The 22,054-nt window shown below is 45.0% G+C and overlaps 1 protein-coding gene across 2 annotated transcripts in view; it reads right to left on the bottom strand.

Annotated features, from left to right (window-relative positions):
* POU2F3 (POU class 2 homeobox 3) overlaps positions 1-22,054 on the bottom strand; it is an 89,428-nt gene that overhangs the window by 64,473 nt on the left and 2,901 nt on the right. Inside the window, exon 2 of one of the 2 annotated variants that reach the window (XM_058194781.1) lies at positions 9,566-9,634. The exons of the other annotated variant lie outside the window; for it this stretch is intronic. Within the exon in view, the coding sequence (XP_058050764.1) occupies positions 9,566-9,634 (69 nt within the window). The remainder of the gene's footprint in view (positions 1-9,565; positions 9,635-22,054) is intronic. 2 annotated transcript variants of the gene reach the window in all.

Genomic DNA, 22,054 nt, shown 5'->3' with positions numbered 1-22,054 from the left:
GGGCCCCGAAAAAAAGCCCGGCAAGTAGTAACTTCTTTTAAGACAAGAACCTCGTCTATTCTCACCGGCAGAAGGATTAAGAGCAAAATTGCACTACATGAAGCAATTTTCTGGAACATCACTGGGCCCAACTGACTGAGCAAGTCATCGTCTCTCTTTCGCTAATGAGATGAAAATTATTTCAGCGTGTGTTTTTTTTTTTTTTTTTGAGCTGGAACAATATGGGGAACATCCTGGATCCTATAATAAAACTTTCTTGTGCCAAAGCTTCTTCTTCCTACTCCGAATCATAATTTTCAGACATCAATCAGAATAGAGCTGGAAGGGACCTTAGAGGTCTTCTAGTCCAACCCCCTGCCCAAGCAGGAAATCCTCTCCCATTCTGGACAAATGACTGTCCATTCTCTTCTTAAAAAATTCCAGTATTGGAATACCCACAACTTCAGGTGGCAAGCTGTTCCACTGGTTAATTGTCCTCACTGTTAGGAAGTTTCTCCTTAATTCCAGCTTGCTTCTCTCCTTGATTATTTACGGGGCCGCCTACTGTTACCGAATACCTCTCACCGACCTGTGCGCTCTCATAGAGAGGGACTCCTCAGGGTGCCGTCAGCGAGGCAATGTCGACTGGCGACGCCCAGGGGAAGGGCCTTCTCTGTGGGGGCTCCCACCCTCTGGAATGAACTACCCCCCGGACTTCGTCAGCTTCCGGACCTTCGGACCTTCCGCCGCGGGCTTAAAACACACTTATTTAATTGCGCAGGACTGAGCTAGATTTTAAATTTATGGGTTTTAAATTGGGTTTTATTTCTATATTTTTAATTTTTGGGCTTTTAGAATAAGTTTTTTAACTCTTTTTATATTGTATTTATGTGTTTATGTGTTTTTTAAGTGCCTGTAAACCGCCCTGAGTCCTTCGGGAGATAGGGCGGTATATAAATACGATCAAATAAATAAGATAAATAAATGATTAGTTTCCATCCGCTGTTTCTTGTCTTGCCTTCTGGTGCTTTGGAAAATAGGTTGACCCCCCTCTCCTCTTTGTGGCAGCCCCTCAAATAGTAGAATACTGCTATCATGTCTAGTCCTTCTTTTCTCTAGACGAGCCAAACCCAAATACTGCAACTGTTCTTCATATGTTTTGGTCTCCAGGCCTTTGACCGTCTTAGTTGCTCTTCTCTGCACTTTTTCCGAAGTCTCAACATCCTTTTTTGTAACGTGGTGACCAAAACTGGATGCAGTACTCCAGGTGTGGCCTTACCAAGGCTTTATAAAGCGATAGCAGGGGGTGGGATTCACATAATTTACCTAACGGTTCGCCTGGCACCAAAAACGGGAGCGCGTGCGCGTGAACATTCGCTAAACTTGTACATGCCACCTCTGTGTCTGCGCCCAGCCTTCCATGCATGTGCTTTTCTCATGTGCGCACCTTCCATGCATACGCCCGGCCGCAAAAATGTGCCTAAATAGGACAGCATAGACTCGGGGCGGGTGAGTGAGAGGGCAGGCCCACCTGCGATTTCCGCTACCGGTTCGCCCGAACTGGTCTGAACTTGCTGAATATCACCTCTGAGCGATACTAATACTTCACGTGACTTTGATTCTACGGTACTGTTTATACAATGAAGGATTGTATGCTCTTTCTTGACTGCTGCCGCACACTGTTATATAGTAGGATATATGTACACGTAGAAGGAAAGATAAGTTTATTGGTTTATTGTCATGTTTGGTATATTGCTTTAGCCATTATAGGTTGTTGGGCTGTGTGTGTGTCATGATATGCAACAAGTCTGATTGGGAAAGAACAGAAGGTCCTAAATGAAGGTTTGGTACCTTCAATGTCTCTTCTGTGTCTGGTCCTTCTTCATCGCTTCCTCCTCCTCCTCCTCGTCCTCTTCCTTCTTCTCCTCTTTCTGGTGCCCAGTCCCACTACCTATTGTCCTCTTTCCAGGATGTCTCTTCATTTGATATTCAAATCTTCACCCTCCACCTCAACGGACTTCTTCTTCATGAAGAGCTGGCCCTGCATGGAAATTTTACCCCTCTCTGGCTCAGAGCTCCATTATGGAAATCAGCTGTTTTATGCAAATGTTCTACAGCTCGGAATTACCATAGCAACGAGCTGCTCTGTAATTGGCATTAGGATCCCAGCTGGGATGTGCTACCCAAGCCTTGTTAGGTGGTTTGTTTTGGGTATGTGTACATTGGGAAGACCACTCAGAGTCTAGGTATATCTGGTGGCCCTTTGGCTTATGCACAGACCTCATGTTGGTCCAACAAATCAAAGTTAAATAAACCTTGGATTAATGTTACTAAGAACCTGATCATTGTGATCTGATCAGCAGGTTCCCACAAGGTGTAAAAATCCCAGTTTGGATTATATTTGACTTTAGATAATATAGGATTATATATATGAGATGATTTATAGACCAAGTCAGAATTGGAGTTTATCTTGAGCATTGCTTATTTCAGTTGGCAGATTTAGAGAAGTGTGTGGATGTGTTATGGTCTGCCAGCAGCCTGCGGAGCTGGCAACGGAGTCGGACAGTGATGAGGCTGAGGAAGAACATGGGCCAGTCCTAGAGGCTGGGGAAGGCCTGGATGAGGGCTCTGCATTGGAGGCTGAGATGAGGCCAGGGCCATCGGGGAGTGATGTGCGGACTCCGGAGCCTCCAGAGGCTGACAGTAGTGAGGCAGAGGAACAAGAGGAGCCTGTTCCTAATGCACACATGAGAAGAGCTGCCAGAAGGCAAGAGCAGCTCAAACAAAGAGGACGACTCAGGAGTAGGGCCAAGAGATGATTGGCCCTTCCCATAAGGCTTAAAAGACCAGCAACAGCATTTGGGCTCTTTACTGGAAAACAACATTGATAGCTTCGTCTTGTTGCATTTATTTTGTATCAGTGTCTTCTGAACTTTTGCCAAGAAAGGCCTTTGGCAGTTTGACTAATTGGACCAAGGTTGGTGATAGCACTGAGGAATTTGTGTTGGGAGGAATTTGCTTTAATTTAGTTGAACTACGCTTGAGAATGAAGTAATTCTCAGCTGTTCAAATAAAGTTTGTTTGTTTTTCCACTGACTGAGTTTCCTACTACCTACTTGGGCCTGGGTCACAACAGGATGTTCCAGAGTTAAGGGAAACAAAAGCCTAAATATTTTGGACACTTGATACTTTGGACCTCTGACAAAGTCACTCCAGGAAAGAGTGATTGGAAAAGATTGGGACACTTGGAAAAACCAAGACAATGGAAACAGAGGTCAACAAAAGACAAGGTAGCTGAAATTCCAGAGCAAGAGTTTTCAAGAATTCATGGAACTGTTAAGCAATGAGAGACAATCTGGATGAAGTGACATCCATGGAGGATCAGAGAAGGTGGGACAACAGAATAACCACCAAAATCTAGAGATGGTGGGTGCACCTGAGCTGGGGTTCTTCTGCATCTTCTGACATGATAGCAGTGTTCCGATATCTCAGGGGTTGCCACAAAGAGGAGGGAGTCAATCTATTCTCCAGGACAAGAAGCAATGGATGGAAACTAATCAAGGAGAGAAGCAATTTAGAACTAAGGAGGAATTTCCTGACAGAGCAATGAATCAGTGGAACAACTTGCCTTCAGAAGTTGTGAATGCTCCACACTGGAAGTTTTTAAGACGAGATTGGACAACCATTTGTCTGAAGTGGTGCAGGATTTCCTGCCTGAGCAGGGGGTTGGACTAGAAGACCTCCAAGGTCCCTTCCAACTCTTATTCTATTCTGTTCTGTTCTATTCTATTCTATTCCTCTATTTATTCCAATTTTTCCCTTCCCTTCCCTTCCCTTCCCTTCCCTTCCCTTCCCTTCCCTTCCCTTCCCTTCCCTTCCCTTCCCTTCCCTTCCCTTCCCTTCCCTTCCCTTCTCTTCTCTTCTCTTCTCTTCTCTTCTCTTCTCTTCTCTTCTCTTCTATTCTATTCTATTCTATTCTATTCTATTCTATTCTATTCTATTCTATTCTATTCCTCTATTTATTTCAATTTCTCTTCTCTTCTCTTCTCTTCTCTTCTCTTCTCTTCTCTTCTCTTCCCTTCCCTTCCCTTCCCTTCCCTTCCCTTCCCTTCCCTTCCTTATCCTATCCTATCCTATCCTATCCTATCCTATCCTATCCTATCCTATCCTATCCTATCCTATCCTATCCTATCCTATCCTATCCTCCTCTTTATTTGAGTAGTATGACTTCACTAAAAGTGAACTAGCACTCATCGCTGTCTTGGCTCATCTAGTCCGGTGGGGACACAGAGACGATCATCTCCAGAAGTTCCACCTTTTCCTTCAGGGCAGCCGAGAAAAGGGCACTCTGCTTCTGCTCAGTGTCATGCAGGTGATTCCTGAGCACGAATGGAAGAAGACATTTCATTCCAAAGAGTGTGACAGGATGCAGCAGATTCCCGGAGATGGGGTGTGTGTGTGTGTGTGTTGTGTGTGTGTGAACTTCCTAGTGATTTCTCCTTGAAATCCTTCCCTTGTTTCTCTAATCCTGCTTCCATTTTTTTCTCCCCCTCCTCATGACAGCCAACGCCTTAAGGAAGGAAAAGAAATCCCAACGGCAGAAGGATCTACATTTACAAAAAAACAACAACACACCAGCAGAGAAGAGGTAAACAAGTCCTGAGCTTCACACTGGAAAGGAAAACATGCAACGGCGTTCCTCAGCTGTTGAAAACACAATGCTGGCAGAAGAAACCCTAGTTTTGCACTTTCCCTAATATGTCCATTTCCTAATATGTCCATGCGAAGAACCGGGGGGCATGGGGGGGGCGAACTGGGGGGGGCGAGGGAACAAGCACTGCTGTTTTCCCAGCTGCGTGGTGAAAATGCTCCAGACCTCACCTGTGTGAACTCGTCCCCAAACCACTTTATAAAGCGAGATTTTACATAGGGGTGTGTGGATTTAGTCCATCTGAGCCAGGGGTGGGCTCCTGGGGATTTCGCAGGGGTTCGGGAGAACCTCTAGCTAAGATTCTGTGCAGTTCGGAGAACCCAGTGGTGGGTTTCAAATTTTTTTTACTACAAGTTCTGTGGGTGTGGCTTGGTGGGCATGGCAGAGGAAGGATACTGTAAAATCTCCATTCCCACTCTACTCCAGGGGAAGGTTACTGCAAAATCCCCATTTCCTCCTGATCAGCTGGGACTCAGGAGGCAGAGAATAGATGGGGGTGGGACCAGTCAGAGGTGGGATTTACCAGTTCTCCGCTACTGGTTCTCCAGAACTGGTCAGAACCTGCTGAAACCCACCTCTGGGAGAACCCCCAAATCTCACTGCTGGCTGGCTCCGCCCCACTCCCTGCCCCCCCCGCCCCCCCCAGGAATCCTCACGCAGCTTGTTTTGGATGCAGGTAAGTGCAGGGCATGCGCGGAGGCTCGGAGAGGGCAAAAATAGGCCTACTGGAAGTCCGGGAAAGCCTCCAGAGCCCAGGGAGGGCAAAAACGCCCCTTCCGCCATAGTGCAGGAGGCCGACTAGGTCACGCCTACCCAGCAACTGGTTAGAGAACCCCTTGCTAAAATTTTGAAACCCATCCCTGATCTGAGTGCAGCGGGGTTGCCCAAATGCATTGCAGAAGATCCTGGAACCGTTCCCCGTTTGTCCGGTGGAAGAGGGCGGGGGGATGAGAGAAGCATGCTTCCCAAAGGCCTACAGCTATTCAGTTATGGACAGGTGTGCTGGAGCTGCCTTCCCCTGCTCTTTTCCTTTTTTAAAAAAAAATATATAAAAAGGCCTTGCCTCACCCCCCCACCCTCCCCTTCAACCGCACCCCGTTTCCAGAGGGAAGTCCGTGTATCTGGGCTGTTGCAATCAAAGGAGATAGAGACCTACTGCTCGCCACAAATAAACAAAGGTATGGGTGTCCCTGCCTACTCATCCTGGCACTTCAAGAAGATAGGGAGGAGTTACATCGGCCAGTGGTTTTGTTGTTGTTTTTTAAAAGAAATCCATTAAAACAAATCAATTGAAAAGAAGAGAGGGGAGGTTAAAGGCTGGTCTCCTTTGATGACTGCCTTCCGTTGGAAAGAGGCCTTGGCCGCTTCTTCCAGATCCATACTAAGCTTTGATGGAATTCTGGGAGTTGGTTCTTTTTCCCCATTTTCCCAGGGCTGTGGATTTGGGCTGAACCCTTTCGCAGGCAGATAAAGAAAAACCAGAAACCCTGAAGGTGTCAGTTGCCTTCCCTCCCTCTCGCTGGCATGGGGGTGGGGGGATGGGGGAGCGGAGGGAATTCTCTCCTGGCACCCACAGGTCGTCTTTGGAAGATTGCAGGAGAGCTGCGTATTTCTTCACGGGGTTTTATGGCGTTCCAGGTTTCGCTCAAGATGTTGTCCAACCAGGAGACAAGCCGGACAACTGTTGGGTAGCCAAAGGAGACCACACCAGGCACCAGTGGAGGGGGAGAGATAAGGCATAATAAGGGGGGTGGGGCAGGGGTGAAATCTAATTTTTTTTACTACCTGTTCTGTGGGCGTGGCTTGGTGGGCGTGCTGTGGCTTGGTGGGCATGGCAGGAGAAGGATACTGCAAAATCCCCATTCCGTCCCCACTACTGGGGGGAAGGATATTGCAAAATCCCCATTCCCACCCTACTCTGGGGCCAGCCAGAGGTGGTATTTGCCGGTTCTCCGAACTGCTCAAAATTTCCGCTACCGGTTCTCCAGAACCTGTCAGAACCTGCTGGATTTCACCCCTGGGGTGGGGGGACAAAGAAGATGTCTTTTGACTGCAGTACAGTAAAATAAAGAAAAACCTTCAGCTAAGACCACACCTAGAGTACTGCATCCAGTTTTGGTCACCACACTATAAAAAAGATGTTGAGACTCTAGAAAAAGTGCAGAGAAGAGCAACCAAGATGATTTTAGGGGACTGGAGGCTAAAACATACAAAGAACGGTTGCAGGAACTGGGCATGGCTAGTCTAGTGAAGAGGAGGACCAGGGGAGACAGGATAGCAGTCTTCCAATATTTGAGGAGCTGCCTCAGAAAGGAGGAAGGGGGTCAAGCTATTTTCAGACAAGGAATAATGGATGGAAACTGAACAAGGAGAGATTCAACCTAGAAATAAGGAGAAATTTTCTGCCAATAGGACCAGCAATCAACCAATGGAACAGAAGTTGCCTCAGTAGTTGTGGGAGGCTTTCAAGAAGAGACTGGGTTGCCATTTGTCAGAAATGCTGTAGGGTCTCCTGCTTGGGTGCACGGTTGGACTAGATGACCTACAAGGTCCCTTCCAACTCTGTTAATCTGTCTCTGTCTCTAGATTGAGCCAAGGGCTAACCAGATATGGACTCGGTCCCTGGGCCCAAAAGTGAACCGTGTTCTCCAACTTGGAATCTCATAGGCAGGCCGAGGGAAATCATCTCTCCAGCTGAAGTCTCAAGAGAAGAATAAGACACTTGTTGAGTCAATCCTAAAGATCTAAGCTTTCGATCTTGTAATAGAACCAGTTCTGACGGTTCAGATCTCGTGGCTCTGGACTCACAACCTTGATGACATCTTAAGGCAGGGGTGCGTTCAAGTCTACTCTTCAAGGAGAATGGTTTTCAGTACCCGAGTACAAAGTTTCGTTGATACAGGTAGTCTTCAACTTAGAACCACAACTGAGCCCAAAAATTCTGCTGCTAAGTGGGACATTGGTTAATTGAGTTTTGCCCCATTTAATGACTTTTCTGGCCACAGTTGTTAAGGGAATCTGGTTTCCCCATGGACTTTGCTTGTCAGCAGGTTGCAAAAGGGGATCACGTGATCCCTGGGACTTTGCAACCGTCATAAAATATGAGTCGATTGTTAAATGTCTATGGAGATTCTCAATCATCCAGGTCATGGTTGTCCCAGAGGTGTTTTTTTTCAAGAGGTAACTGGACTTTCTTGGCTTTTCTTTGAAGACGTTTCGCTTCTCATCCAAGAAGCTTCTTCAGCTCTGACTGGATGTTGAGTCAGAAGAGTCAGAGCTGAAGAAGCTTCTTGGAGGAGAAGCGAAACGTCTTCAAAGAAAAACAATGAAAGTCCAGTTGCCTCTCGAAAAAAGCACCTTTGGGAGAGTCAGTCGTTAAGCGTGTGACTTTTGATCATATGACCATGGGGAAGCCTCAATGGTTGTGGGTGTGAAAAATGCCCGTAAGTCCCTTTTTTCAGGACTGCTGTAACTTTGCATGGTCCAGGACTACCTGTATTTGAAAGAGCGTGCTATGGTCACAGCTAAAGTCAAATCCAAACATCAGTGCTTGGAAGTGCAGTCGAAAAAATGGAGTTGGGCCGAGGATGGCTCATTTTGCAAAACAAAATTCTTAATTTAATTAGGGGCTGATAACAACGTTCAGATTCTGGATGTTAAAAGAGTTGGCCTTTAAGCTCTTTCGGAGGTATCATTTATTCATTCTGGAGGAAATGATTATAACAATTCCTTTGAACTACACAACCACAAGCGTTTTCTCTGCTTCCTGTTACCAGAAGCGCAAAGTGGACTAATTTATGCCTTATTAACACAGTTTACATGTTTCAGGATAATCTCACCGTTCCCAGATCGCTGATAATTAAGATGACAACAACGCAAACTCCAAAAATCACCGTGAAGAAAGCGAATTCAGCAGAAGTACTTGGGTTCTCGAATCGTTCTGCCTTTTAAGATAAATTTTCGACCTTTATGGAGAACTTCAGTAGACTAGACCTGACATATAATACTTCAGGGCTATGATCACTTCACAGCCAGGAGTATGAAGCAATGAGACAGCCCATCAATTCTTAGTTAACCAGAGATTTCTTGTTGGCTGCAGCAGAATCTGAAAATTGCTCAGCAAAGCTGTAGTAGACCAGACACCAATGTCACAAGCGAGCGGCAGACGCCCACCAACTCTTTCTCCATAACCTCCTTGATAGCAATAGCAATAGCACTTAGGACTTATATACCACTTCACAATGCTTTATGGGCCCTCTCTAAGCGGTTTACAGAGTCAGCTTCTTCCCCCCAACAATCTGGGTCCTCATTTTACCCACCTTGGAAAGATGGAAGGCTGAGTCGACCTTGAACCGGTGAGATTCGATCTGCTGAACTGCAGCTAGCAGTCAGCTGAAATAGTCTGCAGTAGTGCACTCTAACCACTGAGCCACCTTAGCTCTTGCCTGATGCTCTCTGAGCTCGCTTGTTTCCTTGTAGATGTCTCCTTACCCAACTTGGTAACATCCTCAGTGTTCCTTAGTTAGGGAATGAGATAGCTGCAAGACACCAACCAAACTCAAGGACTCTATAGTTCAACCCTGATCTACCAAGATTCTCTTCTATTAGTAAATTCTTCTTCTTCTTTTTTTTGGTCACCAAAGCCATAACCATCCTAGTAAATTTAAGAGGATGAAGAAACAGTAAAAAAAAAAAAGAGGAGACTTTTGGCTTCCTAGAATGGAAACTTGTTTCTAGTTTCCCAAACCTGGAGACAAAACATGACAATGTATGGATGGGTTTCAATCTCCAGCCAGGAGCTTCCTCGTGGAACGTGGGCTGCTGTTGGAAGGCATAAAAAGGCACCAGAAAAGGTGAGGAGAAATGTTTCCTTACCAGGATCTCGGTGACTGCCGTCATTCCTCATTTCTGTGGAATCCGCCACATCACCGTTCATTTTCATTTCTGAAAACGGAACACAAGCCGATGTTAATGACCTGACACAATCCAAATCCCGCGTCTTCCAGTCCAACTGAATAAGCAACGGAGTATCATTAGAATAATCTGTCTTCAGACTTTCAAATTTCTAATAACTAGCTAAGCAACCTCTAGAATATTCATAAAGTCCTAAACCCTCCATGCGTTTCTGCTCCTCTCCTCTCTCCTCCTACTCTCTTTAAGCTTTGAGCTTTCCTCCAGCCTCAATTTCCCAGATTCAGGGCATGGAGATGACAAAAAGGAAAAAACGAGGAGACATTTCCCTAATTTCTTGAGGGGACAAAAACAGCTCCAGACTCGGCTTTGATTTCTTACAGATTAACAGGGACCTTATAGGTCATATAGTCCAACCCCCCGCCCAAGTAGGAGACTCTACAGCATTTCTGACAAATGGCAGCCCAAACTTTTCTTGAAAGCCTCCAGTGATGAAGCTCCCACAACTTCCAAAGGCAACTTCTGTTCCATGGGTTGACTGTTCTCACTGTCAGAAAATTCCTTCTTATTTCTAGGTTGAATTTCTCCTTGAGCAATTTCCATCCATTATTCCTTGTCTGACCTTCGGGTGCCTTGGAAAATAGCTTGACCCCCTTCGTCTCTGTGCCAGCCCCTAAAGTATTGGAAGACTGCTATCCTGTCTCCCCTGGTCCTTCTCTTCACTAGACTAGCCAGGCCTAGTTCCTGCAACCATTCTTTGTATGTTTGAGCCTCCAGTCCCCTAATCATGCTGGTTGCTCTTCTCTGCACTTTTTCTAGAGTCTCAACATCTTTTTTATAGTGTGGTGACCAAAACTGGATGCAGTACTCTAGGTGTGGTCTTACTAGGGCTTTATAGAGTGGTATTAGTACCTCCCTTGATCTTGATTGTATCCCTCTGTTAATGAAATTTAGGATTGCATTGGCTTTTTGGGCTGCTGCTGCGCAAGGCTGGCTCATATTTAGCTGGTTTTTCACTAAGACTCCAAGAACTCTCTCAAAGTCACTGCTATTAAGTTTGGTTTCACCCAGTTTATATGTGTGCTTTTGGGTTTTCTTACCTAAGTGTAGGACTTTACTTTTCTTTACATTAAATCATATTTTGTTAGGTAAGGTCCAGTGTTCAAGTCTGTTTATTTATTTATTTATTTTATTATTTAGATTTTTATACCGCCCTTCTCCCAAAGGACTCAGGGCGGTGTACAGCCAGATTAAAACAGCACAATATACAGATTAAAACAACAATTAAAATACATATTCTAAAGATGGCCGAATTAAAACCGTCGAATTTGATCCATAATAAAATACCCCAGTTAAAATTGTTAAAATTCAAAATTTTAAAAATTTTAAAAAATCAAGCCAGTCCCGCTGGGATGAACAAGTGTGTTTTCAATTCACGGCGAAAGGTCCGAAGGTCAGGTAATTGACGCAAACCAGGGGGAAGTTTGTTCCAGAGGGTAGGTGCTCCAACAGAGAAGGCCCTTCCCCTGGGGGCCGCCAGCCGACATTGCTTGGCGGACGGCACCCTGAGAAAACCCTCTCTGTGTGAGCGTACGGGTCGCGTACGGGTTGGATCTTGAGCCTATCTCCTAGGGCAGGGGTCTGCAAACTTGGCTCTTTTAAGACTTGTGGACTTCAACTCCCAGAGTTCCCCAGCCAGCTTTGCTGGCTGAGGAACTCTGGGAGTTGCAGTCCACAAGTCTTAAAAGAGCCAAGTTTGCAGACCCCTGTTCTAGGGTGTTAGAGTTAAACAGAAGAGGTGCAGAAAAACAACCCAGGTTATAAAGAGGTCTTCTAAACATCCCGAGAATGAAGTACTTCAACAAGGAAGTATCAGGTCGCAGAAAATCATCACCCTTGACCACCAAGGCTAGAATCACATCCCCCCAAGTTGCCATAATCCTCCTTTTTGAGGTTGGTTGGATTTTAACCTTTCCCAAGGATGCTATCCAGAGCCTACCTCAAGTACACTTCTATATTTATCCTTATTCTGAGAAAGTCCAGTTGCCTCTTGAAAAAAGCACCTTTGGGACAACCAGGACCTGGATGGCTGAGAATCTCCATAGATACATCTCGATATTTATGTTAAATTCATCCTGAACTAGGGTTGATTAGCAATTATTATCTCAATATTGATGATTAGGAACTGAGAATAGGAGGAATAGATAATATATACAGTATTGCATTAAAACCTGCATGGAACTAGTACATCATATCAAGATTTTTAATGTTACAATTAAAGGGGGAAAAAACCTCAGTAGGAACTAAGAATATTCTATGGGATCCGTGGACCATGTGTGTCTCCCCCCACCCCTCAAAAAAACCCCCACCAAAATAGGGGTACAATCATACAGCTGAACCCTTGATGTCTTTGGTGGGTTTGATCATATACTGGCAGTCACTACTGGAAGATATTGACTTTTTGACTACTCTACAGACACCTGTAGGGATGTGGTGGCTCAGTGGCTAAGATGCTGAGCTTGTCGATCGAAAGGTCGGCAGTTCAGCGGTTCAAATCCCTAGTGCCGCGTAACGGGGTGAGCTCCCGTGATTTGTCCCAGCTTCTGCCAACCTAGCAGTTCGAAAGCACGTAAAAAAAAATGCAGGTAGAAAAACGGAGACCACCTTTGGTGGGAAGGGAACAGCGTTGCGTGTGCCTTTGGCATTGAGTCATGCTGGCCACATGACCACAGAGACGTCTTCGGACAGCGCTGGCTCTTCGGCTTTATTTATTTATTTATTTATTTATTTATTTATTTATTTATCACATTTCTATACCGCCCTTCTCCGAAGACTCAGGGCGGTTTACAGCCAAGATAAAAATCGCACAGAAACAAACGTTAAGAACAATTATTAAAAATCTAATTCAGAATTGGCCCAATAATTTTAAAAAACTAATAAAATATAAAATAAACCCTAATAAAAACCACCCATGTTAAAATTGCGATTAGGCTTTGAGACGGAGATGAGCACTGTCCCCTAGAGTCGGGAATGACTAGCACGTATGTGCGAGGTAGTATGTGGTATACTAAATAGCAACCACAAAAACAACCACAAGTCCTGCGACCGAAGTATGAACTCTTTGCTACCAAACTGGAGGGGAACAACACAAAATACAAAATTCAGGTAGTCCCCAATTTAGCACCAGAACTGAGCTGCAAATTTATGTTGCTAAGTTGAGAAAATTTGTTAGGTGAGTTTCCCTCCATTTGATGACTTTTCTCGCCACATTTGTTAAGGGAATTCCTAGCAATTTTGAAATTAGCAACAGAGTTGTGAAGCGAATCTAGTTTCCCACATAGACTTCGCCTGTTGCCAAAGCGGATCACTTGACCCCGGGAACCAGCAACGGTCATAAATCTGAGTCAGTTGTCAAGCATCCAAATATAAATCAGGTGACCATGGGGATGTTACAACGGTCGTAAGTGTGAAAAATGGTCGTAAGTCCCTTTTTTTCAGTGCTGTTGTAACTTAGAACAGACACTAAGCGAACTGTTGTAAGTTGAGGGCTACCTGAACAAATAGAAGTAGAACAACTGTGGCAAAAGAAAACAAAATAGAAGTACCAATAGCAATAAGTGCCTTGGGTACAACCCCAAAACAAAGGTAAAGGTAAAGGTTCCCCTCGCACATATGTGCTAGTCATTCCTGACTCTAGGGGGCGATGCTCATCTCCGTTTCAAAGCCGAAGAGCCAGCGCTGTCCGAAGACGTCTCCGTGGTCATGTGGCTGGCATGACTCAACGCCAAAGGCGCACGGAACGCTGTTACCTTCCCACCAAAGATGGTCCCTATTTTTTCTACTTGCATTTTTACGTGCTTTCGAACTGCTAGGTTGGCAGAAGCTGGGATAAGTAATGGGAGCTCACCCCGTTACACGGCACTAGAGATTCGAACCGCTGAACTGCCGACCTTTCGATCGACAAGCTCACCGTCTTATCCACCGAGCCACCAACTCCAAAACATACGGAGCACCAATTTTGTCGGCATTGACAAAATCCCCATTAGTCAATTGCAAAAGGCAGTTTTATTTGGAACAGCTGACATCCTGGAAGAAGCCTTTTAATACCATCAACGTACGGCACCTGCCTATCCCAGGTTCTTGGGAAGGACTCGGTAAGTGGACAAAAATGACACAACCAGACTGAACATCTAGCTGACTGTGCAACAAACCATAATTTGCATAAACGTCTATTAGTTGATCCCTCTTTTTTTTTGTTTCAAAGAGAGAGAGAGAAAGTAAACACAGAAGGGCAATTTGCATCGCTGAATGACACACACACACACACACACACATATATATATATATTTACAGCAGAATTCTCTGTTTGCGTTATCTGTGGTTTGGCCAGGTGAGGTTTCCTTTGAAAAAAAGACAAGGCCACCGGTTAAACCAAGTTCCACAACACGCAATTGTTCTTTTTTTCAGCAGGCTCAAGAAGGAAGTGGTAGAGCTTCTGCGCCTTACAGGCTCAAATCACACAGAGGAACCAGCAATAGCGAAAGATAACGCAAGAGTTTAGGGGAAAAATGATGCTCAGAGATGCTCCAAAGAAATACATGTAGCCTTTGACTTGTGTGACCTTTCATTGAGCAACTGTTCGAAGTAAATAATGACAATAACATCTGTTTGGTCCTGCCCCGAAGAATTGGGAACAAGACACCAAGTTTAATGAAAAGAAGGACTAGGGGAGACATGATAGCAGCCTTCCAATATCTCAGGGGCTGCCACAAAGAAGAGGGAGCCAAGCTGTTCTCCAAAGCACCTGAGGGCAGGACAAGAAGCAATGGGTGGAAATTAATCAAGGAGAGAAGCAACTTAGAACTAAGGAGAAATTTCCTGACAGTTAGAACAAGTGGAACAACCTGCCTGCAGAAGTTGTGAATGCTCCAACACCGGAAATTTTTAAGAAAATGTTGGATAGCCATTTGTCTGAAATGGTGTAGGGTTTCCTGCCTGGGCAGGGGGTTGGACTAGAAGACCTCCAAGGTCCCTTCCAACTCTGTTATTATGTTATGTTTTATGTTATGTTATGTTATGTTATGTTATGTTATGTTATGTTATGTTATGTTATGTGCACGATTTCAGGTTGGGTTTGGCTTTAATCACAAATTGTAAACAATTTTAAACAAACTTGTCGAGGGAGGAAACTCCAAGATGGTGGGCCTTAAGAAGGGGGTGGGACTCTAACAAAAAAAAAATATGTTAGAGTCCTGGGATCAGTCCCAAAGTTCCAATAAGCTGCCATTCTTAATCCAAAAACAAGACTTGGCTGGGATGTTTTCAGACTATCCTGGTTTGTAGAGGCGGATTGATCCTGGGTCAACGCTCAAAAATTTGCCTATTTCTCAATAGGGTTTGTGCTACTTGGGAATTCTACCTTTTAGGGCCCTGGGTAGAAAGAGGTTTTTTTTTTCTCTGCCCTCTGTTCTCCGATTCTTTCCTCTGGAGATCTGTGCAAGATTGAAACTTCTCCTGCATAGGCGGAACTGCACCCGAATGAAACAGTGCCGTGAGAACGCCCCGCATCGGAAGAACACACTCCATGCATGCTCAGAGATGGTGGATCCACCGAGACGTGAGCTTTCTGAGCTGAATGGAACAAACAGTGCTCAACCCGACTCCGCCTTGGCACACGTTTCCATCCCTTGCCATCTGCCGTGGCATCGAGGGGCAGCCTTTTGTTTTGCAGTGCCCCGTCCTGATCGAATGCCAATCCCGATAGAATCCCAGCTTGGAGGAGCTAAGTTCTAAGAACACCTGTTCCCAGTTTTCTTCGATTCTTGGCTCCGGCACAAAGAAACCGAACGGAGATTCCAGATGAAGGCGCTCGAGTGATTGCCAACTTGCCAGTTATAATTAAATTGGATTTAACATCAAACAGGCTGGTTACGGGAAGAGAATCTCGTCACAGGTAGCATCAGCAGCTAACCGCCTTGTGAATTCCTTGGGTGAACACACCTCTGGGCTTGCAACCCAGCACATGATTGGCAACGTCATTTAGGAAATGTGTTTGGCACGAGGTTGTCTCGCTAGAAGGCTGCCTTCTTCACATTTAGAGTGGGATGTTTTTTTTTTGCATGTGGGAAGAAATTTAGGCTGCTTGGCTACTTCTCTGGGATCTCACGGTCATCCTTGGGTGCCCTAGTCCATCAGAACTGATCTCCTGGTCTCTGGAAAGGGGAAACTTGGATGAATTAGCTAACTTAACAAGGAGCAAACCTTGTGCAACACAGCCAGACTTGTCAGTTTCATTACCCCACAAAGCAAGTTTCACCCGTCAGCTTTCCCACACAGCTTCGTTGCTTCAGTTGGACGGCGAGAAGGAAAGCTTGCGCCCAAGCCAACGTGTTGCAGAAGAGAAGAGGGCTTTGAAGTTTTCCACGGCAGGCGTCAGCTCTGCCGAGGTGGCGAGTGGCTGTTTTGAAACCCCGAAGCGAGTTGCCTCTTCAGCAGAAAGCCGAACGAAACAGTCCATGTGTCAGGCCTGGAACCCATACTAGGCCTTAGGGTTCCAGACGCCTTGACACCATGCTCCGTTCAGCATTTCTCTCCCCTCGTTTTTCGGCTGTGGTCTCTGGAGGTGCTGCTGGAGGTCCCTTAAAGACCACGAGCAATTCCTAGGATGTCACGCGAGCAGATCGCTTGTCAAATATTGAGCTGTCGTGCAAGGAATTAGATAAGCGTCCAGTGGAATCGTTTGGCTGGTCCCATTATTAAATTGAGACACATAAATGAACAAGCAAAAAACAACAACAACCAGTATGCGTCCTGAAGCAATTGTGATTCTCATTCCGGCCAGCATTTGACTAACATATCTATCAACTTTTCCATACTTCTAAACCATCGTTACAAAGATACAATCTTCCTGCCATCATACTAAAGCTATTCCACCATTCTGCAGCATTCATTCGATAAATATTGAGATAACAACGTTGGAACGGACCTTGGAGATCTTTTAGTCCAATCTTCTGCTCAAGGCAGGAGTTTTGCCCTATCCCAGTCAAATCTCTTCTTTTTTTTTTTTTTTTTTTTTTTTCTGTTCAAAAAGTTTTTATTAGTCAAAAAAGGTTTATACAAATACATATCAGGTATGGTAAATTTTCATTTTTCTTATCTAAAATAAGAATTTTACCCAAATTTTTTAACACATACAACAGCCATAAGGCAAGCAGGTGACACGAAGTAGCAAAGTTTGCAAATTTTAAATACGTAATAAAGAAGAGTCAAGAATAAACAGAATATCGTACAAAAGAGAATAAGGAAAACCAACACAATCCCAAATATCTTTATCACTTCCTAGTTTTGGATCTCAGAACTCTGGGTTCAGCCTGACCCAACTCCAGGGCCGCAACAGCGGCAGCCGCTTCAGCCCCATGATCTATAACCTCCCCTTCTTCAATTCCTGGGTCATCTGATTCCAGGAAGGCTTTGTGTTCCTCCACATAGGCCGTAGCCTCCGCAATTGTACTGATTTTTTTCGTAATGCCCTCCCGGAAAATCATCAATCCTCTGGCATCAGCCATCTGAAGCCCACTCCTTCTGGTACAATTTGCTTGACAAAAATAATATTTCTTTCTTTTTCACGCACCTGTCTGGGAATCTGCCTCAGAATGGCTATCTCCTGCCCCTGTAAATCAGTGCCCCACTCCTATGTTTTCTAAGAATTTCATCTCTCGCCTCTTCTCACAAATTTGACATGAACCTCTCTGGGAACTGCATGCGTGCGTGCATATTGAATTAACTCTATAAACTCGATCCACATCCCAATTCATGAAATCAACACCTCTCCCAAGAAATTCTCCCAACAATTTAGTCACAACATCTCTCAAGTCTTCTTGGTCCACTTCTTCCAAAATTTGTAACCTAAGGAAAAAAAAAATTTTATTCATCTGTAGTCCAAGCACAGCATTGCCTGTCGCCTCCTCTCTTTTCTGCACTGCCCGCATCTCTCCCTCCAGACCTTCCACTTTCTGCTTGTTTTCTGCTGAGACTTGTTGAGTATCCTTTAAATCCTTTTGGATAGTCACAATTTCTGCTCTTATTTCCGTTTGGCCTCTTTGCAAATCATCCAGTTTCTTGTCCATATTGGATAACTTTTCCAGAATTCTCTCCATCTCTCCAGCAGTTGGTTTCTGACCTTTGCCATTTGAAAAAAAGAATCAAAATCCTCAGGCAAGCACAGTATCCTTGTAATTTCCTCCGGATCCACCAGGGGCACTCACAGGAGCAACGAGTCCAGAGTACAGTTAGTCAACCAGGAAGTCAAGGGAAGTGATGTCATCAAAATTCTCATAGTGAAGGCGGAAGCTGGACGCCACCACTGTTCCCCAGAAGGAGGGGGCCTCAAACCTTCCCTCCTAAATTTCTCCATCACCTCTTCTCTCCAGAGCTCCACAAAACCGTAATCTTCTTATTTTAAGTTCTCCTCTCCAGAATAACTCGTGCTCCTTCCAACCGCAGGGGAGAAAAACCCCCGCACTCCGGAGCAGTCCACTCACGCCACCGATATTCCCTTCCTTCTCCTCCTCAATTCTTCTCCGCTCCCTGTTCACCACCAGGCTGCTGCAGTTATAAATCCAATGCCCGGTGTCACGGGCACAGCGCCCAGGCGACGACCAAAATAATGGCCGCGGCCTGTGGCCTCCGAACCCCGCCGAGCCTAGGACGCGCCAGCATCGGTCCCCACAGTCCTGTATGTCGGCTGGGAGACCCCTGGCGAGCCGTCCGTGCGGCAGGTGTCCTTTTCGGAACACCTGGCCCCTAGGGGCCTCGGCGGCGGCCGGATTCGGGCACTGGAGGCAGGAGAAGCCTTCCAGACGTCCGTTGCCGCTGGATACCGGAAGTCGTCCCCAGTCAAATCTCTTCTTAAAAAACCTCCAGCGATGGAGTGCTGACAACTTCTGGAGGCAAGTCATTCCACTGATTAATTATTTTCACGCTCAGGCAATTTCTCCTTAGTTCTAGGTTGCTTCTCTCTTTGATAAGTTTCCCTCGGTTGCTTCTTGTTCTACTTATAATGTACATTAAAATGACACTTAATGTACAGGAGCAACAAGGCCACCTAGAGTCTCTTTATTTAGTCTGAAGGCCAGGTCCAATATAAAATGCTTTTAACTTCTGCCCTATTTCACGTGAAAAGAACAAGCGTGCAGAAGAGAAGACCCAACTCAGTGAAAGCTGTCGGGGATGAAGACGCATCTCACACACCATTAGACAACTTGGTTTGAAACAAACGAGAACACCCTAGGAGAGTGATGGCTAACCTTCTTGACGTCATGTGCCAAAAGCAGGGGGAGGTCACGCACACGTGCCCACTCCCATAATTCGCCCCACCCCCTGCGTGCGACCCCCCCGTGCTCCCCCTGCTTTTGGCACTCAATGGCATGGCAGGCCCGGTAGGCCTGTTTTTTGCCGTCCCCAGGCTCCAGAGACTTTCTAGGAGCCTGGGGAGGGCAAAAATGGTCTCCCCCCGACCAGAAGACCCTCTGAAGACCAGAAAGAGCCTGTTTCTCGACTTCCAGTGGGCCCAGAAAGCCCGAAAATCAGCTGGCTGGTGCATATATGCGCTCTGGAGCTGAGGTAGGGCAACACTCGCGTGCCCACAGATATGGCTCCACGTGCCATCACGGCCCTAGAATTACCACTGTCTGGATGTGATCTTGGAAGCAATTTCCATTTGCTCAGAAATTCGGGATAAAAGAGGAAAGGAGGGTAGAGAGAAATTAGAAGATTCTAATAGATTCTAATTTGTGGCCAAAGGTGACGCTTCTTCAACTTAAAACTTACTTATTGAAATCTATAATTTCTAACAATGGGGTTGTAGCATCCAGGCTATAAAATGAATGCATCACAATGACAGCTCCGGGATTGTTTGCAAAAGTGAATCTACAGGGTAACAAATGTGCAAACAAGCCAACAAGCAAAAATATCCCCGTTCTTCAAACTTCAAACTATCTAGCCTTCAGTCTCCTAGATCCCTTTTGCTTGGCTAAATAGTAAACAGGATTTTAATTTTTTCACTCTTATTTTTTTTTCTGCATTTCCAAAACTCCATCGCTTCTACACTTGGTTGATCAGCATAATTACATCAACCCAAATTGGCTACAGATAGTAACTTTCACGTTTACGTTAAGTTGGCTTAAACATTTTATTCTTCAGGTTGCCCAGAACTGTGTTGAAATTTGGTGGCCTGTATATTTAATCACGTATAGTCAAGGCTCTGGTTTTCCCAGTTGCAATGTATGGCTGTGAAAGTTGGACCATAAGGAAGGCTGAGCATCAAAGCATTGAGGCTTTTGAACTCTGGTGCTGGAGAAGACTCCGGCGAGTCCCTCGGACTGCAAGGCAATCCAATGGGTCAGTCCTAGAGGAGATCAACCCTGACTGCTCTTTAGAAGGCCAGATCCTGAAGAAGAAACTCAAATACTTTTGCCACCTAATGAGAAGGAAGGACTCCCTGGAGAAGAGCCTAATGCTGGGAAAGATTGAGGGCAAAAGAAGAAGGGGACGGCAGAGAACGAGGTGGCTGGATGGAGTCACTGAAGCAGTCGGCGGGAGCTTCAATAGACTCCAAAGGATGGTAGAGGACTGGAAGGCCTGGAGGAACATTGTCCATGGGGTTGCGATGGGTCAGACACGACTTTGCAACTAACAACAACAACATGTTTAAGCAATATGCAGGTTGGAACTTGAACTCTTGGCTATCCTATGCTGCAACAGTTTCTCTGGGAGAGGGAAACTGAGCATTAAAATAGATACGTAAGGTTCTCCTTACTTTTGCCTAGCTAGACATATTTATTCATGAAGGACTAATCTACAAAAGTGATGTCTACTCTGAATGATTAGCTGATCTAAAGATAGAGCTGGGGACTACTGTTTTGCTAATCATGTCATTGTTATGGATACATTTGTTAAACAACGTCTGGACAAACTCAAACAGAGACTCATGTCATTATTAGTATTACCATTATTATTATGGCACCTTGCATAGTCAGGCAGATGTTTAGACTGGATTTGGTATTTTAATTCACCTATCAAGTCCTTTCCAAAGACTTGGGATAGGCAAATGTTTGTTGTCTGATGGTGTTTAAGGTCTCGGCACAGGATGTAAGCTGTTTCAAGTCAAACTGCCTTTTGCAATTGACCGGTAGTGAAGTTTGTCAATGCCAAGGATGTTCAAGGGATGCTCCAGATGTTTTTGGATTGCACCCAAGGTGCCTATTCCTACCAGTGCTGCCTTTGCTTTCTTTTGCCACAGTCATTCTATTTCTATTTCCAGGTCTTTGTATTATTATTATTCCTCAAGCTATGCATGGCTCACTATGTTGCTTACAATGTTTACCATTCTTCAATGAAAAACAAGATTATAGCAAGCGTCACCTTAATATGGAACTCAATTCAGCCATCACCTTAGACTGAAGTCCAGGTAAACATCAAAGTGGCGCCTACGATTTACCAGAGAAGGTGCTGAGTGAACAAACGTAGTGAAAGAGACAGGAAAATGACCCCACCATGAAGAAATCCACAGGATTTGAACTCCTCCTGGTCTTCTGGACAAGTAGGCATTCATAAATTCGATGGGATATGAAGTTCTCAACAACTAGACCATTTTCTACCAAAAAAAAAAAGGCTCTTTCAGATAGCCTAGCTGGGATTTCATGGATCAAAAACCATCACTCTGAATTTGTGCTAGAAATCATTGCAAATCTTGAAGTCCTGACAAAATTCAACTTTTGACATTGTTTTCAAGAAGTTCTCAAGAACAATGAAAATGCATTGAGCCATCTCTCCCAGATCTTAGCAGAATATGAAGGACTTTGTTTGCCCCGAGTCTTTCCTGCATTTTTCTTGGACATTTCTTGCTGGATGCTTATTATAGATTAGTATCCCGCACAGATTAAAAAGGATGAAAACATTATTTTTGGAACTACGGACACACAAAATCCAATTACTTTCATTGCCATTAATGAGCTAGACTTGCAGGGGTCTCCAACCTTGGCAACTTTACGACTCGTGGACTTCAACTCTCAGAATTCCCCAGTCAGCATGGGCTAGCTGAGGAATTCTGGGAGTTGAAGTCCACAAGTCGTAAAGTTGCCAAGGTTGGAGACCCCTGAGCTAGAGAACTATATTCCTTGGGAGAGTCAAGGAGAAACACTACACAAAGACGACAGTATGGAATAACACCAGAGGTTGCGAATCTCTGACCTGGCACTCAATTCTTGCTGTAAATCAGAATCTGGAATACTTTGGATTTTCAAGAAGTGCAATGCTTCTCCCTGTCTGAGGTTCCGGGTGCTGCCCCTAAGAAAGGAGATCTGGGGCCAATGTAAGCAATTTTTTGGGGAGCGGGGGAGATTGCATTAGGTTTCCATTTAAATTTAAAAATGAAGTAGAATTGTTTCACGGGCA

This window comes from Ahaetulla prasina, chromosome 9 (assembly GCF_028640845.1).
Source record: "Ahaetulla prasina isolate Xishuangbanna chromosome 9, ASM2864084v1, whole genome shotgun sequence".
NCBI classification, from domain to species: domain Eukaryota; kingdom Metazoa; phylum Chordata; class Lepidosauria; order Squamata; family Colubridae; genus Ahaetulla; species Ahaetulla prasina.
Note: the sequence above shows the minus strand (reverse complement) of the source record. Positions and strands in the feature narration are given on the sequence as shown.